The following is a 17,768-nucleotide window of genomic DNA, read 5'->3' as shown; positions in this document are numbered from 1 at the left end:
TTGTAAAAAATGACAAGGCCATTGCTGAGGAAGCAGGGGAAGTGTTGTGAGTAACAGAACTGCCTGAGGTGTGGGGGAAGGGAAGCTGCTCACTGATTGGCTGTAGAGAAAAGGGTCCCTCCAAAAATCTATCACTATTCCAACTGACATGTCAAATTCTCCCCCAAATCTACCACTAATAGGCCAAGCTTCCACAGACCCAGTCTTGTATTGGCAAACAGAACAAACAATTTGACATTCAAATATGTCATTTTAAATAGCTAAATTCAATCCAGCTGGGCATTTTTAACACACACATTTGTTCCTACTGTAGATGTTATGCCTTTGTACAGATCTAGGATCAGTTCTCCTCCACAATGCATACACAGTACTGGTCAATTGTTTGGACACACCTCCAAATTCAATGTTTTTTCTTTATTTTAACTATTGTCTACATTGTAGAATAATAGTGAAGACAACACAACTATTAAATAACACACATGGAATCATGTAGTAACCAAAAAAGTGTTAAACAAATCAAAACATATGTTATATTTGAGATTCTTCAAAGTATTCACCATGTGCCTTGATTACAGCTGTGCACCCTCTTGGCATTGGATGTTGGAGTTATTACATTAAACCAATCAGAATTCAGAATAATGCCAAAGTCAGGTGTGATGTAATATGGAGGACCAGCCTATTCCCTATGATGTAAACCACAACAGAAATAACTTAAAATGTAGAACTTAAAATTAAACCAATCGTTTGCACTCATGACTCGAGTGATTCAAGTAAATCAAAGTTTTGGAAAAACATAACGCCATCTAACCAAATATCAAAGATTGTTAGCAATATGCAGTTATCTTAGCCAGCCAGCTAACATTAGCGATTTAGCCAATGAGCTATGGTCAGTGAGCTGGAAGTACCTTAGACCAGTCTGAACCCAACTAACAAAATCCAACTAAAACATGACTGCAGATCAAAAGAGCAGAGACATACAGAATGATGGCAGGGAAAATCCCTAACACCCAAAATAGATAGATTCCAGATGTCAGTTAGCAGCAGTAAGCCAAGGTGAAAAAGTTACAAAACTTCTGTAGTCTACTTCACAGAGAACATGCTGAAGAGTAGTTATGGGGAAACAAAGCTTCCTGAAGCATTGGCGCTTTCAGCCTGTTGTGTCAAAAATAGGTTCATTACTCAAGGCTTTGAGCAACACAGAATTTATAACAGCCACATTTTTATAGATGATGTCCCACACCATAGCGCGTGCGCAGCGTAGCCTTTATGTCATCTACTAAACCACTGACCGTGTCCGAGAGCATCAAATCCATGCTGCATTGTGGGTAAACCGTTACTGGCTGACTGTTTTATAAATAATAATGAGTAGTTATTTATGATGCAAGGTTATTTGTAGATCAGTCAGTCAGCAGTCACCTGCACTGTCGCCTGCAATGTTGAACAAGCCCAATACCAAACCAATCAGGTGGTTGTTTGACGAAATGAATCGGGTTGATTTCCTTTGGCATTTTGAGCCCACGGCAAGAAGGCACCCTGTTAACGGGTTCCCACTAGATAACACAACCACACAGTTCATGAAAAGCATGAGGTGTGGTTGATGTTTGCAAACTTGAGCTAGATATGGACCTAGTGTGACCTTCCTTGTCCCGTCCCTCAAGTCAGTGAGTCAACACAGGAAGGAGCAACGGATGAATAGTTCATTTATTTCCAAAGCTGCAATGATGGGACACACACAGTATGGATGAATGATCAGTAGTGACGGGATATAAATAGCACTCCCACAACAATTCTCCATAAATCTGCCCTATAATATACTAACAAAAAAACAATTGAAATGTCTATCAAAGTCATTGTGATCGTATAGTGGATTTAACAATTCCTAATAATTTTTAATTTACTATAATAAAAATGAATACATTGTTTCCATGTGTCTAATACTCACTGCATCAGAATAAACTATCATCCATTTTAGTATTAAAATATATCAAAATAACCTGAAATAACCTTGTGGCGAAGAAGTATAATACACCTCAACTAACAAAACCGGGATAATAAACTGGCTGGTGTTCATGAGTTTATAAAACATAGACTTTATACATTTGTCATAAATTACCTGTATTGACGGGACACACTGTGTGGATGAATGATCAGCAGTCGACAGGGTAAAAATAGCACTCCTAAAGAAGATGCATTTTCCAGTTAGCTACCAACTTGAAAGAGGTAACTTTAGCATAAAACCCACATGGAAAACGATGATTTGGCAAATAACATATAAAGAGAGGCTTATTTGATGCCAAACCAACAACAGTAGTAACTAAAACATAAATTGTTAATGTATGATGTAAAAGGTGGATTTTAGGATGTAATGTCAACTTTTTACATTTCTATCCCTGGACCATTCATTTTTCAATTTACCCACAGCAATTCTCCATAAACCTGCTGTGGATTACCCAGAAACCAATACCTTTATCACTGAGGTGGAACGTTTAAATTCCTCGGCGGACACATCACAGACAAACTTAAATGGTCCACCCACACAGACAGCGTGGTGAAAAAGACGCAAGCGCACCTCTTCAACCTCAGGAGGCTGAAGAAATTTGTCTTGTCAAGTAAAACCCTGACAAACTTTTACAGATGCACAGTCGAGAGCATCCTGTCGCGCTGTATCACCGCCTGGTACGGAAACTGACCCGCCCTCAACTGCAAGGCTCGCATCACCGGGGGCAAACTGCCTGCCCTCCAAGACACCTACAGCACCTGATGTCACAGAAAGGCCGAAAAGATCATCAAGGACAACCACCCGAGCCACTGCCTGTTCAACGCTGGGACTGAGAGACTGAAAAACAGCTTCTATCTATCTCACTAGCTCAGAGAGGCTGCTGGCTACATTGAGACTCAAATCACTGGCCACTTTAATAAATGGATCACTAGTCACTTTAAACAATGACACTTTAATCATGTTAAGATATCTTACATTACTCATATCACATGTATATACTGTATTATATACCATCTACGGCACCTTGCCTATGCCTTGCCATCGCTCATCCATATATTTATATGTACATATTCTTATTCACCCCTTTAGATTTGTGTGTATTAGGTAGTTGTTGAGGAATTGTTAGATTACTTGTTCGATATTACTACAATGTCGGAACTAGAAGCACAAGCATTTCGCTACACTCACATTAACATCTGCTAACCATGTGCATGTGACCAATAACATTTGATTTGATTTGAGTGTATAAGACAATGTAAACACACTACTCGACCAGGAGGTGACATAATACCCATTTTATGCAGGAATTTAACAACTTAATTACACCGTTACACTTAACATACAAACTCGGTAGCACAGAGTAGATCCTCCATATGACGTTGAGAAATAGTGCATTGTGGGTAGTTTAGAAGATATTCCAAAATAAATTAATACATATGAAATAACGCAAAAACATAACTGTTTATACTTATAAGTAACCAGATGGTGAATACAACTAGGTTACTAAGTCTTTAACCACTCTGTATTGTTACACTGGTGAGTAAAAAAATCAATCATGCTTCCTACACTTTAACTTGTTGTCTGAAAATAAAATATACATTTTACTCAACTGCGTTACCCACTCCAGTATGTGGCTTTAAGGTAATGCTGTTGGTGTGACGTATAATCTAGTGGACGGAACGCTTCTTTCAACAGCAGCAACAGTTAGTCAGCCACCTCGGTAGCTTGCTATCCAAAATAGCTAAACCAATAAACCTCTTTAGATGATTTAGTTTATATTAGTCACTGTTTTAAACCAACTTCTGTCGTCTAGTTAGTTATCCTATTTACAGTGTTGTTGTTTTTAGTCAGTTAGCGGGCTGGTTAAATTAGCATTAGCCTAGCTAGCTAACATCTCCGACCATGAGTTCACTAAGCTGGTAAAGAAGAGGAGGTCTGCTGGACGGAGAATGAAGCTCTCGTCAAAGAGGAGGGAGAAGAGGCTGTTACAATACAAAAAGTAGATGCTGAGGCTGTTACAGTGAAAGAAGAAGAGAAAGACGTTACAGTAAAAGAAGAGGAAGAGGCGTTCAGAGTGAAAGAGGAGGAGGATGTTACAGTAAAAGAAGAGGCAGAGAAAGAGGAAGTTGCAGTTTTTGGAGTGAAAGAGGAGGAGGGGGAGATTACTGTCACATCGAAAAAGGAAGAGGAGGAAACTGGATATCTGGGCCCGGTTTCCCAAACTCATCTTAAGGCATCCAATGGTTCTAACGATGAACGTGCCCTGGTTTACACTCGTAAGTACTGTCTTAAATACAGAAGCACAAGCTCTGCAGTTGTTGAACTGATGTGTGGTGTTAAAGGGGAAATATGCAATTGCTACATCAATATTTAAATGTTTTATTATTTATTTCTAGCCATTGATTCTTGAAGAATATAACACATGCCTCATGAGCTTAGTTCAACTGTTGTACCTCATCAGAACCCCAAATAACCTTTTTTACTCCAATGTTTAGAAACAATGTAAACCAACACTGTATAGCCTCAACATGGTTAAAACTATAATGTTGGTATCATGGATGGTCAGTCCTTGTAACTAGTCTCACATTCATAGACATGGATACATTTCTCCAGCCCCATCCATCTTATTAGCAAAACAGTGGTGGAATTACAGCTTTGTTATTGTTTGTACTGCATATTGGTTGATTGATTGTTGTGTGGCTTTTTTAAAGGGGCAACTTAGTTTTTAAACAAACAAAATGGCAGCCCAGAGACCTGAGCTGTGTTAGAATACTCATACTAACTGTACTATTTGTGACGTGAATTGAGTATATAGTATGCTTAATGGTCATAGTATGATGTAGTTAGTATGCCAAAAGTTCCCGGATGTCGTACTACATTCGTCAAATTAAATTGTTGCCAGCAGCACAGTTAGTCACCAACATTCTGGATAACATGAAAACCGCCTGACCAGCTCTGCTAGGGAAAGCAAAATGGTCAGAGTAAGGTTTTCTCTCATTTGTGTCTAGCAAGCTATCCAACGTTAGCCAGTTAGCTTGGGTGCTTTACTGTCGTTGTGAGGTCAGAATGCTTGGATCGACCCTACTTCTCAGCCATATAGTATTAGTTTACAAACAGTGGCGTTATACGAGCTCATGTTTTTGGTTTCTGATGGGGTAATACAGTTGAAACATTTGAGGCATTTATAAGTTATACTTTTCAAGAATCAATGGTTATATTGTAAATGGGTCTTTAACTGCCAGTGAAGATTCCCTGTGGGGTTCAAATTGTGAGCGCTGTTGATAAGTCATGATATAATATTCTGGAAATTACTTTCATGCCATTACATTGAAGGCGAAAGTTTGTCTTTTCTTAGCAATGTGTTGCTGAAATAATGTTAGCCGCTAATCGCTAGCTAGCTTGCTAAATATATTAAGAGTCAAACGTAGCTACCTAATACTGCCTGGTGCCAGTGCTTTTGTAGGCCTAGATAAGCATGTTTGTGCAGCGGTATCTTATAAGAGAGCATATTCATACATATGTTGGCTAGCTAGCCGGCTACATGAAGTAAAGTAACATCTAATTAGGGTCACCTGGAAACACTGACCAACACTTTGGTTCCTACCATGTCTTCTTCTCTGAGGTTTATTGTCAGACTACACTCATCAGGTGTATTGCTGCCCCCAAAACACCTACTATACGGGGTTGTACCCCCAAAACACCTACTGTACGGGGTTGTAAAATATACCACCAAAACACCTACTGTACGGGGTTGTAAAAAATACCCCCAAAACAATCATACTAATTACAAAAAATAAAAATTAACAGTTTGACTAGTACAATTTCTCACTTGCGCTATAAACACAACAAAGTCCACCTTCACTATTAGTGTGTTGGGATCCTTCTCCTGCATGGCTTCACTGCAGACTGTGGGACATCCACTACCTTCTCCTCTCCTCACCCCTTCAGCTATTTTCACTGCCTCCACATAGGACACCTGCTGTATGGGCCTGATCCTAGCTACTGTGACCTCCTTCATCCGTACAGGGCACTCCGGGAACTTGGGAATGGGATTCCCACAATTACAACATGCTTCATCTGACATTTATTCCTTCGACAAACACTTGCCACATGTCCTAACATTTTTACAATTGTAACACTGCAGTGGCTTCTGTATATCTTACTTACCAATGTTTTACATAAGATGGGAGAACCACTTCACCAAACCACAGTAAAACCTTCTGTCTATCATTTGTTTTAATCAACGTGCGTCTACCTGAAATGTTACCCCTAAACCACACAAAGCTTTCCCCTTTTGCACTATTGACACACAATCAGCATCATACCGCTCCTGGTCACTCGAAACGATTCCACTTTACCCAATTCATTCTTCACCATCTTTGAGACCGCGAACGGGTCACCCAAAAAACATCCTTGCTGATGATTCCCACTTCAACCATAAACTGCTGTTCATCACCAACCATTTTCACTCCACTGTTCTTCACCATCGTCCACTCATTCTCAACAACTGTACAGAGTCAATGTGTGGGGGTACCAGTTAGTTGAGGTAATATGCACATATAGGTAGAGATAAAGTGACTGTATAGATAATAACAACAGAGCGTAGCAGCGGTGTAAAAAGGTGGGGAGGGGCAGTGCAAATAGTCTGGGTAGCCATTTGATTAGATGTTCAGGAGTCTTATGGCTTGGGGAAAGAAGCTGTTTAGAAGCCGCTTGCCTTGCTGTAGCAGGGAGAACAGTCTATGACTAGGGTGGCTGGAGTCTTTGACAATTTTTAGGGCCTTCCTCTGACACAGCCTGGTATAGAGGTCATGGATGGCAGGAAGCTTGGCCCCAGTGATGTACTGGGCCATTCGCACTACCCTCTGTAGTGCCTTGCGGTCAGAGGCCGAGCAGTTGCCATACAAGGCAGTGATGCTATCGATGGTGCAGCTGTAGAACCTTTTGAGGATCTGAGGACCCATGCCACATCTTTTCAGTCTCCTGAGGGGAAATACGTTTTATCGTGCCTTTTTCACAACTGTTTTGGTGTGCTTAGACCATGTTAGTTTGTTGGTGATGTGCTGACCTGCTCAACCTGTTTAGTCCCAGGTTCCTTAGTTTATAGTCAATGAATAGCATTCTGACATAGGTGTTCCTTTTGTCCAGGTGGGAAAGGGCAGTGTGGAGTGCAATAGAGATTGCATCATCTGTGGATCTGTTAAGGCGGTATGCAAATTGAAGTGGGTCTAGGGTTTCTGGGATAATGTTGTTGATGTGAGCCGTGACCAGCCTTTCAAAGCACTTCATGGCTACAAACGTGAGTGCTACAAGTCGGTAGTCATTTAGACAGGTTACCTTAGTGTTCTTGGGCACAGGGACTATGGTGGTCTGCTTAAAACATGTTGGTATTACAGACTCGGACAGGGAGAGGTTGAAAATATCAGTGAAGACACTTGCCGGTTGGTCAGCACATGCTCACAGTAAACATCCTGGTAATCCGTCTGGCCCTGCGGCCCTGTGAATGTTGACCTGTTTAAAGGTCTTACTCACACCGGCTCCGTAGAGCGTGATCACACAGTCTTCCGGAACAGCTGGTGCTCTCATGCACGTGTCAGTGTTATTTGCCGTAGTTTAGCTCATCTGCTAGGCTTGTGTCACTGGACATCTATCGGCTGTGCTTCCCTTTGTAGTCTGTAATGGTTTGCAAGCCCTGCCACATCCGACGAGTGTCAGAGCCTTTGTAGTACGATTCGATCTTATTGACACTTTGCCTGTTTGATGGTTCGTCGGAGGGCATAGCGGGATTTCTTATAAGCTTCCGGGTTAGAGTCCCGCTCCTTTAAAGCAGCAGCTCTAGCCTTTAGCTCAGTGCGGATGTAGCCTGTAATCCATGGCTTCTGGTTGGGGTATGTACGTACGGTCACTGTGGGGACAACGTCATCGATGCACTGATTGATGAAGCTAATGACCTTTGTGGTGTACTCCTGAATGCCATCGGAGGAATCCTGGAACATATTCCAGGCTGTGCTAGCAAAACAGTTCTGTAGCTTAGCATCTGCTTCATCTGACCACTTTCTTATTGATCGAGTCACTGGTGCTTCTTGCTTTAATTTGAGCTTGTAAGCAGGAATCAGGAGGATGGTTCGATTTGCCAAATGGGGTGCGGGGGAGAGCTTTGTATGTGTAAAACAGCTACGAAAAATACAAATAAACTCTCTAGGTAGATAGTGTGGTCTACAGCTTATCATGAGATACTCTACCTCAGGCGAGCAATACCTCGAGACGTCCTTAGATATCGTGCACTAGCTGTTATTTACAAAAATATATAGTCCACCTCCCCTCCCTCCTGCTGGTACAGCGTATAATATACAGCGTGACATTCGTCACCAAGATGGCATAGCAGTCAGACGTCCGGCTCGGACCGGAACATACTGGACCTATTATTCTCTCCATGTCCCTGGATTTCAACCGTAAGCTCTGGACATTTATACCTGGATCTCGCAGCTAGCTAGATGCTATCTGTGTGACTATCGGCTTACGTCGATCCCGGAGCAAACATCAATTATTCCGGAGCTAGCCAGCTGAAGAGTTCCATCAGCCACTCCTGGGCTACAATCACCTATCCGGACCCGTTTTACTGCTAACACGGAGCCCCACCGGGCCTTCACAACTGTACTACCAACGTTATCTGCCCGAGGGAGTTATCCAGCTGGCTCCTCCGTCGCGGTGTTACCTGAAAGCCCATCTGCGGCCCGCTAATCATTAGCTGTCTTATTGGTTGCTATCTGAAAAGATCTATCGGACAATAAAAACAAAAAATTATTCATGGGCCTCTATAACTATATCTATTTTTTTGCGAATTGGATTGATCTCCTCTACCACACGGAACCCCACTAATCCTACCGCCGGAAACGCACGAGGTGGCTAAAAACAGACCTCCATCCTGTGCTAGCTTGCTACCGATGACCCGGCTAGCTGTCTGAATCGCCGTGACCGCAACCAACCTCACTACTCACTGGACCCTTTTGATCACTCGACTAAGCATGCCTCTCCTTAATGTCAATATGCATTGTCCATTGCTGTTCTGGTTAGTGTTTATTGGCTTATTTCACTGTAGAGCCTCTGGTAGCCTTGGTTTAATGCATGTTAACATTAGAAGCCTCCTCCCTAAGTTTGTTTTATTCACTACTTTAGCACACTCTGCCAACCCGGATGTTATAGCTGTGTCTGAATCCTGGCTTAGGAAGACCACCAAAAATTCTGAAATGTTCATCCCTAACTACAACATTTTCAGACAAGATAGAACTGCCAAAGGGGGAGGTGTTGCAATCTACTGCAAATATAGCCTGCAGAGTTCTGTCCTACTATCCAGGTCTGTACCCAAACAATTTGAACTTCTACTTTTAAAAATCCACCTTTCTAAAAACAAGTCTCTCACCGTTGCTGCCTGCTATAGACCACCCTCTGCCCCCAGCTGTGCTCTGGACACCATATGTGAACTGATTGCCCCCCATCTATCTTCAGAGCTTGTGCTGCTAGGCGACCTAAACTGGAACATGCTTAACACTCCAGCCATCCTACAATCTAAGCTTGATGCCCTCAATCTCACACAAATTATCAATGAACCTACCAGGTACCTCCCTAAAGCCGTAAACACGGGCACCCTCATAGATATCATCCTAACCAATTTGCCCTCTAAATACACTTTTGTCTTCAACCAAGATCTTAGCGATCACTGCCTCATTGGCTGCATCCGTAATGGGTCAGCGGTCAATCGACCTCCACTCATCACTGTCAAAAGCTCCCTGAAACACTTCAGCGAGCAGTTCTTTCTAATCGACCTGGCCGGGGTATCCTGGAAGGATATTGATCTCATCCCGTCAGTAGAGGATGCCTGGTTATTTTTTAAATGCCTTCCTAACCATCTTAAATAAGCATGCCCCATTCAAGAAATTTAGAACCAGGAACAGATATAGCCCTTGGTTCACCCCAGACCTGACTGCCCTTAACCAACAAAAAAACATCCTATGGCGTTCTGCATTAGCATCGAACAGCCCCCGTGATATGCAGCTATTCAGGGAAGCTAGAAACCAATATACACAGGCAGTTAGAAAAGCCAAGGCTAGCTTTTTCAAGCAGAAATTTACTCAAAACTAACTCAAAAAAGTTCTGGGTCACTGTAAAGTCCATGGAGAATAAGAACACCTCCTCCCAGCTGCCCATTGCACTGAAGATAGGAAACACTGTCACCACTGATAAATCCACTATATAATTGAGAACTTCAATAAGCATTTTTCTATGGCTGGCCATGCTTTCCACCTGGCTACCCCTACCCCGGTCAACAGTACTGCAACCCCCACAGCAACTCGCCCAAGCCTTCCCCATTTCTCCTTCTCCCAAATCCAGTCAGCTGATGTTCTGAAAGAGCTGAAAAATCTGGACCCCGACAAATCAGCCGGGCTAGACAATCTGGACCCTTTCTTTCTAAAATTATCTGCTGAAATTGTTGCCACCCCTATTACTAGCCTGTTCAACCTCTCTTTCGTGTCGTCTGAGATTCCCAAAGATTGGAAAGCAGCTGCGGTCATCCCCTCTCTTCAAAGGGGGGGACACTCTTGACCCAAACTGCTACAGAGCTACATCTATCCTACCCTGCCTTTCTAAGGTCTTCGAAAGCCAAGTCAACAACCAGATTACCCACCATTTCGAATATCACCATACCCTCTCTGCTATGCAATCTGGTTTCAAAGCTGGTCATGGGTGCACCTCAGCCACGCTCAAGGTCCTGAACGATATCTTAACCGCCATCGATAAGAAACATTACTGTGCAGCCGTATTTATTGATCTGGCCAACGCTTTCGACTCTGTCAATCACCACATCCTCATCGGCAGACTCGACAGCCTTGGTTTCTCAAATGATTGCCTCGCCTGGTTCACCAACTCCTTCTCTGATAGAGTTCAGTGTGTCAAATTGGAGGGTCTGTTGTCTGGACCTCTGGCAGTCTCTATGGGGGTTCCACAGGGTTCAATTCTTGGACTGACTCTCTTCTCTGTAAACATCAGTGATGTCGCTCTTGCTGTTGGTGAGTCTCTGATCCACCTCTACGCAGACCACACCATTCTGTATACTTCTGGCCCTTCTTTGGACACCGTGTTAACAACCCTCCAGGCACGCTTCAATGCCATACAACTCTCCTTCCGTGGCCTCCAATTGCTCTTAAGTACAAGTAAAACTAAATGCATGCTCTTCAACCGATCGCTGCCTGCACCTGCCCGCCTGTCCAACATCACTACTCTGGACGGCTCTGACTTAGAATACGTGGACAGCTACAAATACATAGGTGTCTGGTTAGACTGTAAACTCTCCTTCCAGACCCACATCAAACATCTCCAATCCAAAGTTAAATCTAGAATTGGCTTCCTATTTCGCAACAAAGCATCCTTCACTCATACCCTTATAAAACTTTGGCGATGTCATTTACAAAATAGCCTCCAATACCTACTCAACAAATTGGATGCAGTCTATCACAGTTCCATCCGTTTTGTCACCAAAGCCCCATATACTACCCACCATTGCGACCTGTACGCTCTCGTTGGCTGGCCCTCGCTTCATACTTGTCGCCAAACCCACTGGCTCCATGTCACCAACAAGACCCTGCTAGGTAAAGTCCCCCCTTATCTCAGCTCGCTGGTCACCATAGCATCACCCACCTGTAGCACGCGCTCCAGCAGGTATATCTCTCTGGTCACCCCAAAAACCAATTCTTTCTTTGGCCGCCTCTCCTTCCAGTTCTCTGCTGCCAATGACTGGAACGAACTACAAAAATCTCTGAAACTGGAAACACTTATCTCCCTCACTAGCTTTAAGCACCAGCTGTCAGAGCAGCTCACATATTGCTGCACCTGTACATAGCCCATCTATAATTTAGCCCAAGCAACTACCTCTTTCCCTACTGTATTTATTTTATTTATTTTGCTCCTTTGCACCCCATTATTTTTATTTCTACCTTGCACATTCTTCCACTGCAAATCTACCATTCCAGTGTTTTTTACTTGCTATATTGTATTTACTTTTCCACCATAGCCTTTTTCTGCCTTTACCTCCCTTATCTCACCTCATTTGCTCACATCGTATGTAGACTTGTTTCTACTGTATTATTACTCCATGTGTAACTCTGTGTCGCTGTATGTGTCAAACTGCTTTGCTTTATCTTGGCCAGGTCGCAATTGTAAATGAGAACTTGTTCTCAACTTGCCTACCTGGTTAAATAAAGGTGAAATAAAAAAATAAAAAATAACCAGTCAGCTGTATGTTGATAATGTTGTTTAGCCACGACTCCGTGAATCATAAGATATTACAGTTTTGAATGTTCCTTTGGTAGTTTAGTCTTCCGCGTAGGTCATCAATTTTACTTTCCAAAGATTGCACGTTTGCTAGCAGAATGGAAGGAAGTGGGGTTTTTTTTCGATCGCCTACAAATTCTCAGAACGCAGCCTGCCCTTTGGCCCCTGTTTCTCCGCCTTCTCTTCACACAATTAACGGGGATCTGGGCCTGTTCCCGGGAAAGCAGTATATCGTTCACGTCGGGCTCGTCGGACTTATTAAAGGAAAAAAATGATTTTGCCAGTCCGTGGTGAGTAATCGCAGTTTTAATGTCCTGAAGTTATCTTCGGTCATAAGAGACGGTAGCGACAACATTATGTACAAAATAAGTTTAAAAAATAAGTTCCAAACAACGCAAAGAAACTATCAAAAAAACACAATTGGTTGGGAATACGTAAAACGTCAGCCTTGCTCTCCGTCTTAAAGATAGTTATACCATGCTCCACATTGGATCCAACCTCCCTAAACAAATTGATGTTTATAATGTTTGTTGTCTACTTGATTTCCAGTAAGGTCTCGTTAGTTTGTTTGGACACAGATACTTAGCTCATAATGTGTAGAGATCTGTTCCTTGATGTATAAGCTATTGTACAACACACAGAGCTAATTTCCTTTATTCAGGACATTTAGAATGACAACACATTACAGAGTAGCCTAGTGGGATTATTCACAAAATTACCTGGTGATCAGGTTATGAAATGTCATGACAAAGACATTTTAGTTTCCATGTTTCACCAAAAATATTACATGATTTATAGTCCTAGGTCTATGTTGTTAGGTGAAGTAATGGGCCAATTTGGCATACACAACGTGTACAAACACTCATTGTCAGGCTAATGGAAAAGCTATCCAAAAAGCATTTTACTTGTTGAAGTATAAAGCAGTTGATTTGCGGCAATAACACAAACATTATATTAAACAGGAGATTCAAACAAGCCTTACAATTATAATCCAACGTTGTAATATTCAGAACACATTGTGGAAAAACTAAAACCTTCGTACAAAACTAGCGGTTTCCACATTAGCAGGGAGGAGTTTCTACAACCAAATTGCCTGCGCATTGTCCTCCTGACAATTTTTACAAACACAGAAAGGGGCCCATATTTTAAACCAATAGTTGTCTGGCACACTGCTTAGGATTTCACAAATGTATTATAACTGAACAGTCATCGATGTTACTATTAATGTGAAAACAAGACAAAATATGACTTGTTGCTAACTTGACTGTCTTAATTGTCAAATAATTGAACAGACGTCAATTGTTGTACAACTTCATGGGTACGCTCTGGGCATCACCTTTCACCTCAAATAAACAATGGATTTCTGCTGTTGTGGACCTTTAACCATCTGTCTGACTTTGTTGTTCACTCAGGAGAGAGACGGGACTATCGTGGATCATCTGGGGAGCCTCAACAACCTCATGATGCTGACGAGGCAGAGAAGAGTCTCTCCAGATCAGAACACCTCAAGAAACACCAGCAGAGACCCACAGGAAAGAACTCTCACTGCTGCTCTGACTGTGGGAAATGTTGCAAATATTCATCAGACCTTAAAATACACCAGCGAGTACACACAGGAGAGAAATCTCACCACTCTTCAGATTGTGGGAAAAGCTTTTCAACATCACAGATTTTGAAGCTGCACCAGAGAACACACACACAGGAGAGAAATCTCATAGCTGTGATCAATGTGGGAAGAGTTTTACTCAGTCAGGCTCCCTGAAATCACACCGGAAACTACACACAGGAGAGAAACCTTATAGCTGTATTCAATGTGGGAAGAGTTTTACTACATCTAGCAATCTGACTATACACCAGAGAACACACACAGGAGCTAGATCATTTAGTTGTAATCAATGTGGGAAGAGTTTTGTTCAGTCTAGCGATCTGACAGTACACCAGAGAACACACACAGGAGAGGAACCTTTTAGCTGTGATCAATGCGGTAAGAGTTTTATTACATCTAGCAATCTGACTATACACCAGCGAACACACACAGGAGCTAGATCATTTAGTTGTAATCAATGTGGGAAGAGTTTTGTTCAGTCTAGCGATCAGACAGTACACCAGAGAACACACACAGGAGAGGAACCTTTTAGCTGTGATCAATGCGGTAAGAGTTTTATTACATCTAGCTATCTGAATATACACCAGCGGACACTCACAGGAGAGAAATCTTATAGCTGTGATCAATGTGGGAAGAGTTTTATTACATCTAGCAATCTGACTATACACCAGCGAACACACACAGGAGAGAAACCTTATAGCTGTAATCAATGTGGGAAGAGTTTTAATACATCTAGCCATCTGACTACACACCAGCAAGTACACACAGGAGAGAAGCTTCACCACTGCTCAAATTGTGGGAAAAGCTTTTCAACATCACAGTCTTTGAAACTACACCAGAGAACACACACAGGAGAGAAATCCCATAGCTGTATTCAATGTGGGAAGAGTTTTACTACATCTAGCAATCTGACTATATGCCAGAGAACACATACAGGAGAGAGATCCTTTAGTTGTATTCAATGTGGGAAGAGTTTTGTTCAGTCTAGCGATCTGACTATACACCAGAGAACACACACAGGAGAGAAATCTTATAACTGTGATCAGTGTGACAAGAGATACTCTGATAAAATATCTCTGATCAAACATCAGAAAATACATGGAGTTGTTTCATGATATCAATTAAATAATGTCACAATGCAGAATGTTTTTAACATTGTAGTAGGAGTATTTTAAGGAATCTCACAATGTAGAACCCTAAATGTTAAACCCCATTCAATTGATTTCAGCATGATTTGGATATTAGCCTCTGGAAAAATCCAGGGTCTGAATTGAATGAGTACTATTTATGTGATTTAACAAAAAGTGACTAACACAAAAAGAGCTGTGTTTCAATTACCATGTTGGTGACCCACTTGAATCAAAATGCAACACTTCAAAATGTAACTAGCTGTTTACCACGTTGGTGACCCACTGGAATCAAAATGCACACTTCAAAATGTAGCTAGCTGTTTTCTACAAATTGTCCTCTAACCAGTGATGTACACATTATTCCCAGATTATGTGGGGTTTTTGAGCTATTAGTTTTTACATCTCCCTCCTCTCGCACAATTGATTTCAACATGATATCGATGAGTGATGACAAATAAGTCTTGTGTTCCTTTGTTTCGCGACCCCTAAATTTAAATGCATCACTCCAAAATGTAGCTGACTGTCTTGTTTTATGATTCCATGCATCACCATTAAGTGAATTGTTGCCAAAGAGGTGTACATTTGGTTTTGATATTTCATATTTACAATTCATGTAACATTTAGTAATCATAAATATTTATGCAACCAACTGACAATTTTCGGGTATAATTATATTGACATTGTTGCCCTGCTTTTATAATCTCAGGGTTAATTCCGAGTGAACCCTTAAAAGAGAGAGAAGCCCCGCAGTGAGGTGGAAAGTTACTTCGGATATTGCAGGAGTTTCCTCTTGATATCAGACATGTCCGTGGTAAGGACAACTTGGTTGCTGTGTTTTGCGTTTAGCCAGTGCGTTACCATGGATCCCAATTGATTTTGACTGCACGTTTTTCTGTATTGGAGATTAGTTTTGTTTGGGCTCGTTTCAAGGAGACCAGAGTTCTAGAAGCAAACCATTACATTGTCGAAAAATATTTTGAATTACATGTTTTTTTTTAAATATATATATTTTTTGTTGTCAGCGAGGTGTTACAGGCTTTGGTTTTTCCATTTATGTTTTGAGGTTGGACTTTTAATGCTTATAGCTCGTAGGGCGCACTGATTGTCACCTCGTTAGTCAGTATGTGTTACTCCTTGCTGGCTTGTCCATCTTGTTAGTGGGAAGGTGTTTCACCTGAGCTGGTCCAAGTTCTATTTAAGAGTGTCTGGCCTGGTGCTCTAGTTGTCTTGATAGATGTGGAGCGGCAACACCTTTAGTTGCGCTACGTTTTTGGTTTGCTTCCTGTCTTTAAGTTTGGTGTGGGTTTTTCTTTTGTTTGACTCTTCTTCGGCAGATTTAGTGGGTCTCATGGTGGGTGTCTTTTAGGTCCCAGTTTTTGTTACTCGTCAACATTCAGAGCCCCTCCTAAAAAAGAAGCCTACATTTTAATCAATGCTCATTAGTCTGTTTTTTTTATCTTATGTTTGTGTACTAAATATTTGTTTATTTTCATATTTTTTTCCAATGAAGCCTTTGTGTTGCATCCATATCTGAAATGTGCTGTATAAATAAAGCTTGATTTGAACATATTGTAAGACAAATGAACCCAATGACCGACCAATCAAGACTTACGTCAAACCAATGAACAAATATGTGTAACAACAACACGTATCTTGGTCCATCTTAGTATGAAAAACAGTACCAATCCCACTTTTCCAGCCTGCTGAAGGTGTGGTGGAGTGGTAAACACCACCCCTGGCTCTACCAGGGGCTTGAGGTAGTCTCCCACAGCTCTGCTTATGTTCTGTGGCCTTGCCGTTCCATTTCTTGACTGCCCCTGTAACACAGAAAGAAACACATTTAGTCATATTATATTAAACACTCAAAGTAATGGATATGGAGCATCTTTGGCCTCAGTTACACCTAGCACCTAAATGTGACTTCTGTCATCTGATCACGCAGAGCTGCATTAGGTTCAGATCTACCAGGATGGGCCTTTGACATTGTCTGGACACGGTCAGGCCACTGAATATGCATAAGCGGTGTGAATGAGTGGGGAAAAGTACCTTTGACACAAATTACCTTCATAATAACAAAGAACAAATGTGTGTGCCTGAGGGGAAATTAACTTTCATTCAGCTAAAACGGATGAGAAATTACACCAATATCAGTGGTCAATTTGCACTAATGTAAATAAACATAGATGGAACATACTAGCTTTTGCTTTTGTGATGAACCACTAAGGCAACATAAATATTCACCATCTAAACCATGTGTGACCTCTCACCTCTCTGGCTGTAGAAGTGTTCTTCCTAACCAGTTCCTCAACAGTTCTCTGACAGCTCCACCCTCACTGGGTCTTCAGGGGAGAGGAAGGCTGAGGAGGGATGGAAGGATGACTGGATCAGTCAGTCAATAAAGTGTAGAGCTGCTGTCTAACAAAATCACTATTTTAGTAGTTCATTACAGTAAATTAGGCTTCATGACTGCTGAATACCAACTATCAATCACTTAGATCATGTATTTTCAGGTAGAGATACAGTGCCTTGCGAAAGTATTCGGCCCCCTTGAACTTTGCGACCTTTTGCCACATTTCAGGCTTCAAACATAAAGATATAAAACTATTTTTTTGTGAAGAATCAACAACAAGTGGGACACAATCATGAAGTGGAACGACATTTATTGGATATTTCAAACTTTTTTAACAAATCAAAAACTGAAAAATTG

The 17,768-nt window shown here is 41.6% G+C and overlaps 1 protein-coding gene across 1 annotated transcript; it reads left to right on the top strand.

Moving 5' to 3' along the window:
- Window positions 1-638: 638 nt before the first annotated feature.
- On the top strand, window positions 639-16,630 carry LOC110521023 (uncharacterized). Its single transcript, XM_021598459.3, is given in 5 exon segments — window positions 639-651; window positions 3,916-4,211; window positions 8,288-8,309; window positions 13,738-13,928; window positions 13,931-16,630. Coding segments are annotated over 5 exon segments (1,638 nt in total). The 3' UTR covers window positions 15,047-16,630.
- Window positions 16,631-17,768: the final 1,138 nt, after the last annotated feature.

This window comes from Oncorhynchus mykiss, chromosome 4, assembly GCF_057628025.1.
Source record: "Oncorhynchus mykiss isolate SJ-2025 chromosome 4, ASM5762802v1, whole genome shotgun sequence".
In the NCBI taxonomy this organism is placed as follows: domain Eukaryota; kingdom Metazoa; phylum Chordata; class Actinopteri; order Salmoniformes; family Salmonidae; genus Oncorhynchus; species Oncorhynchus mykiss.
This window is presented reverse-complemented; position numbering and strand designations above follow the sequence as displayed.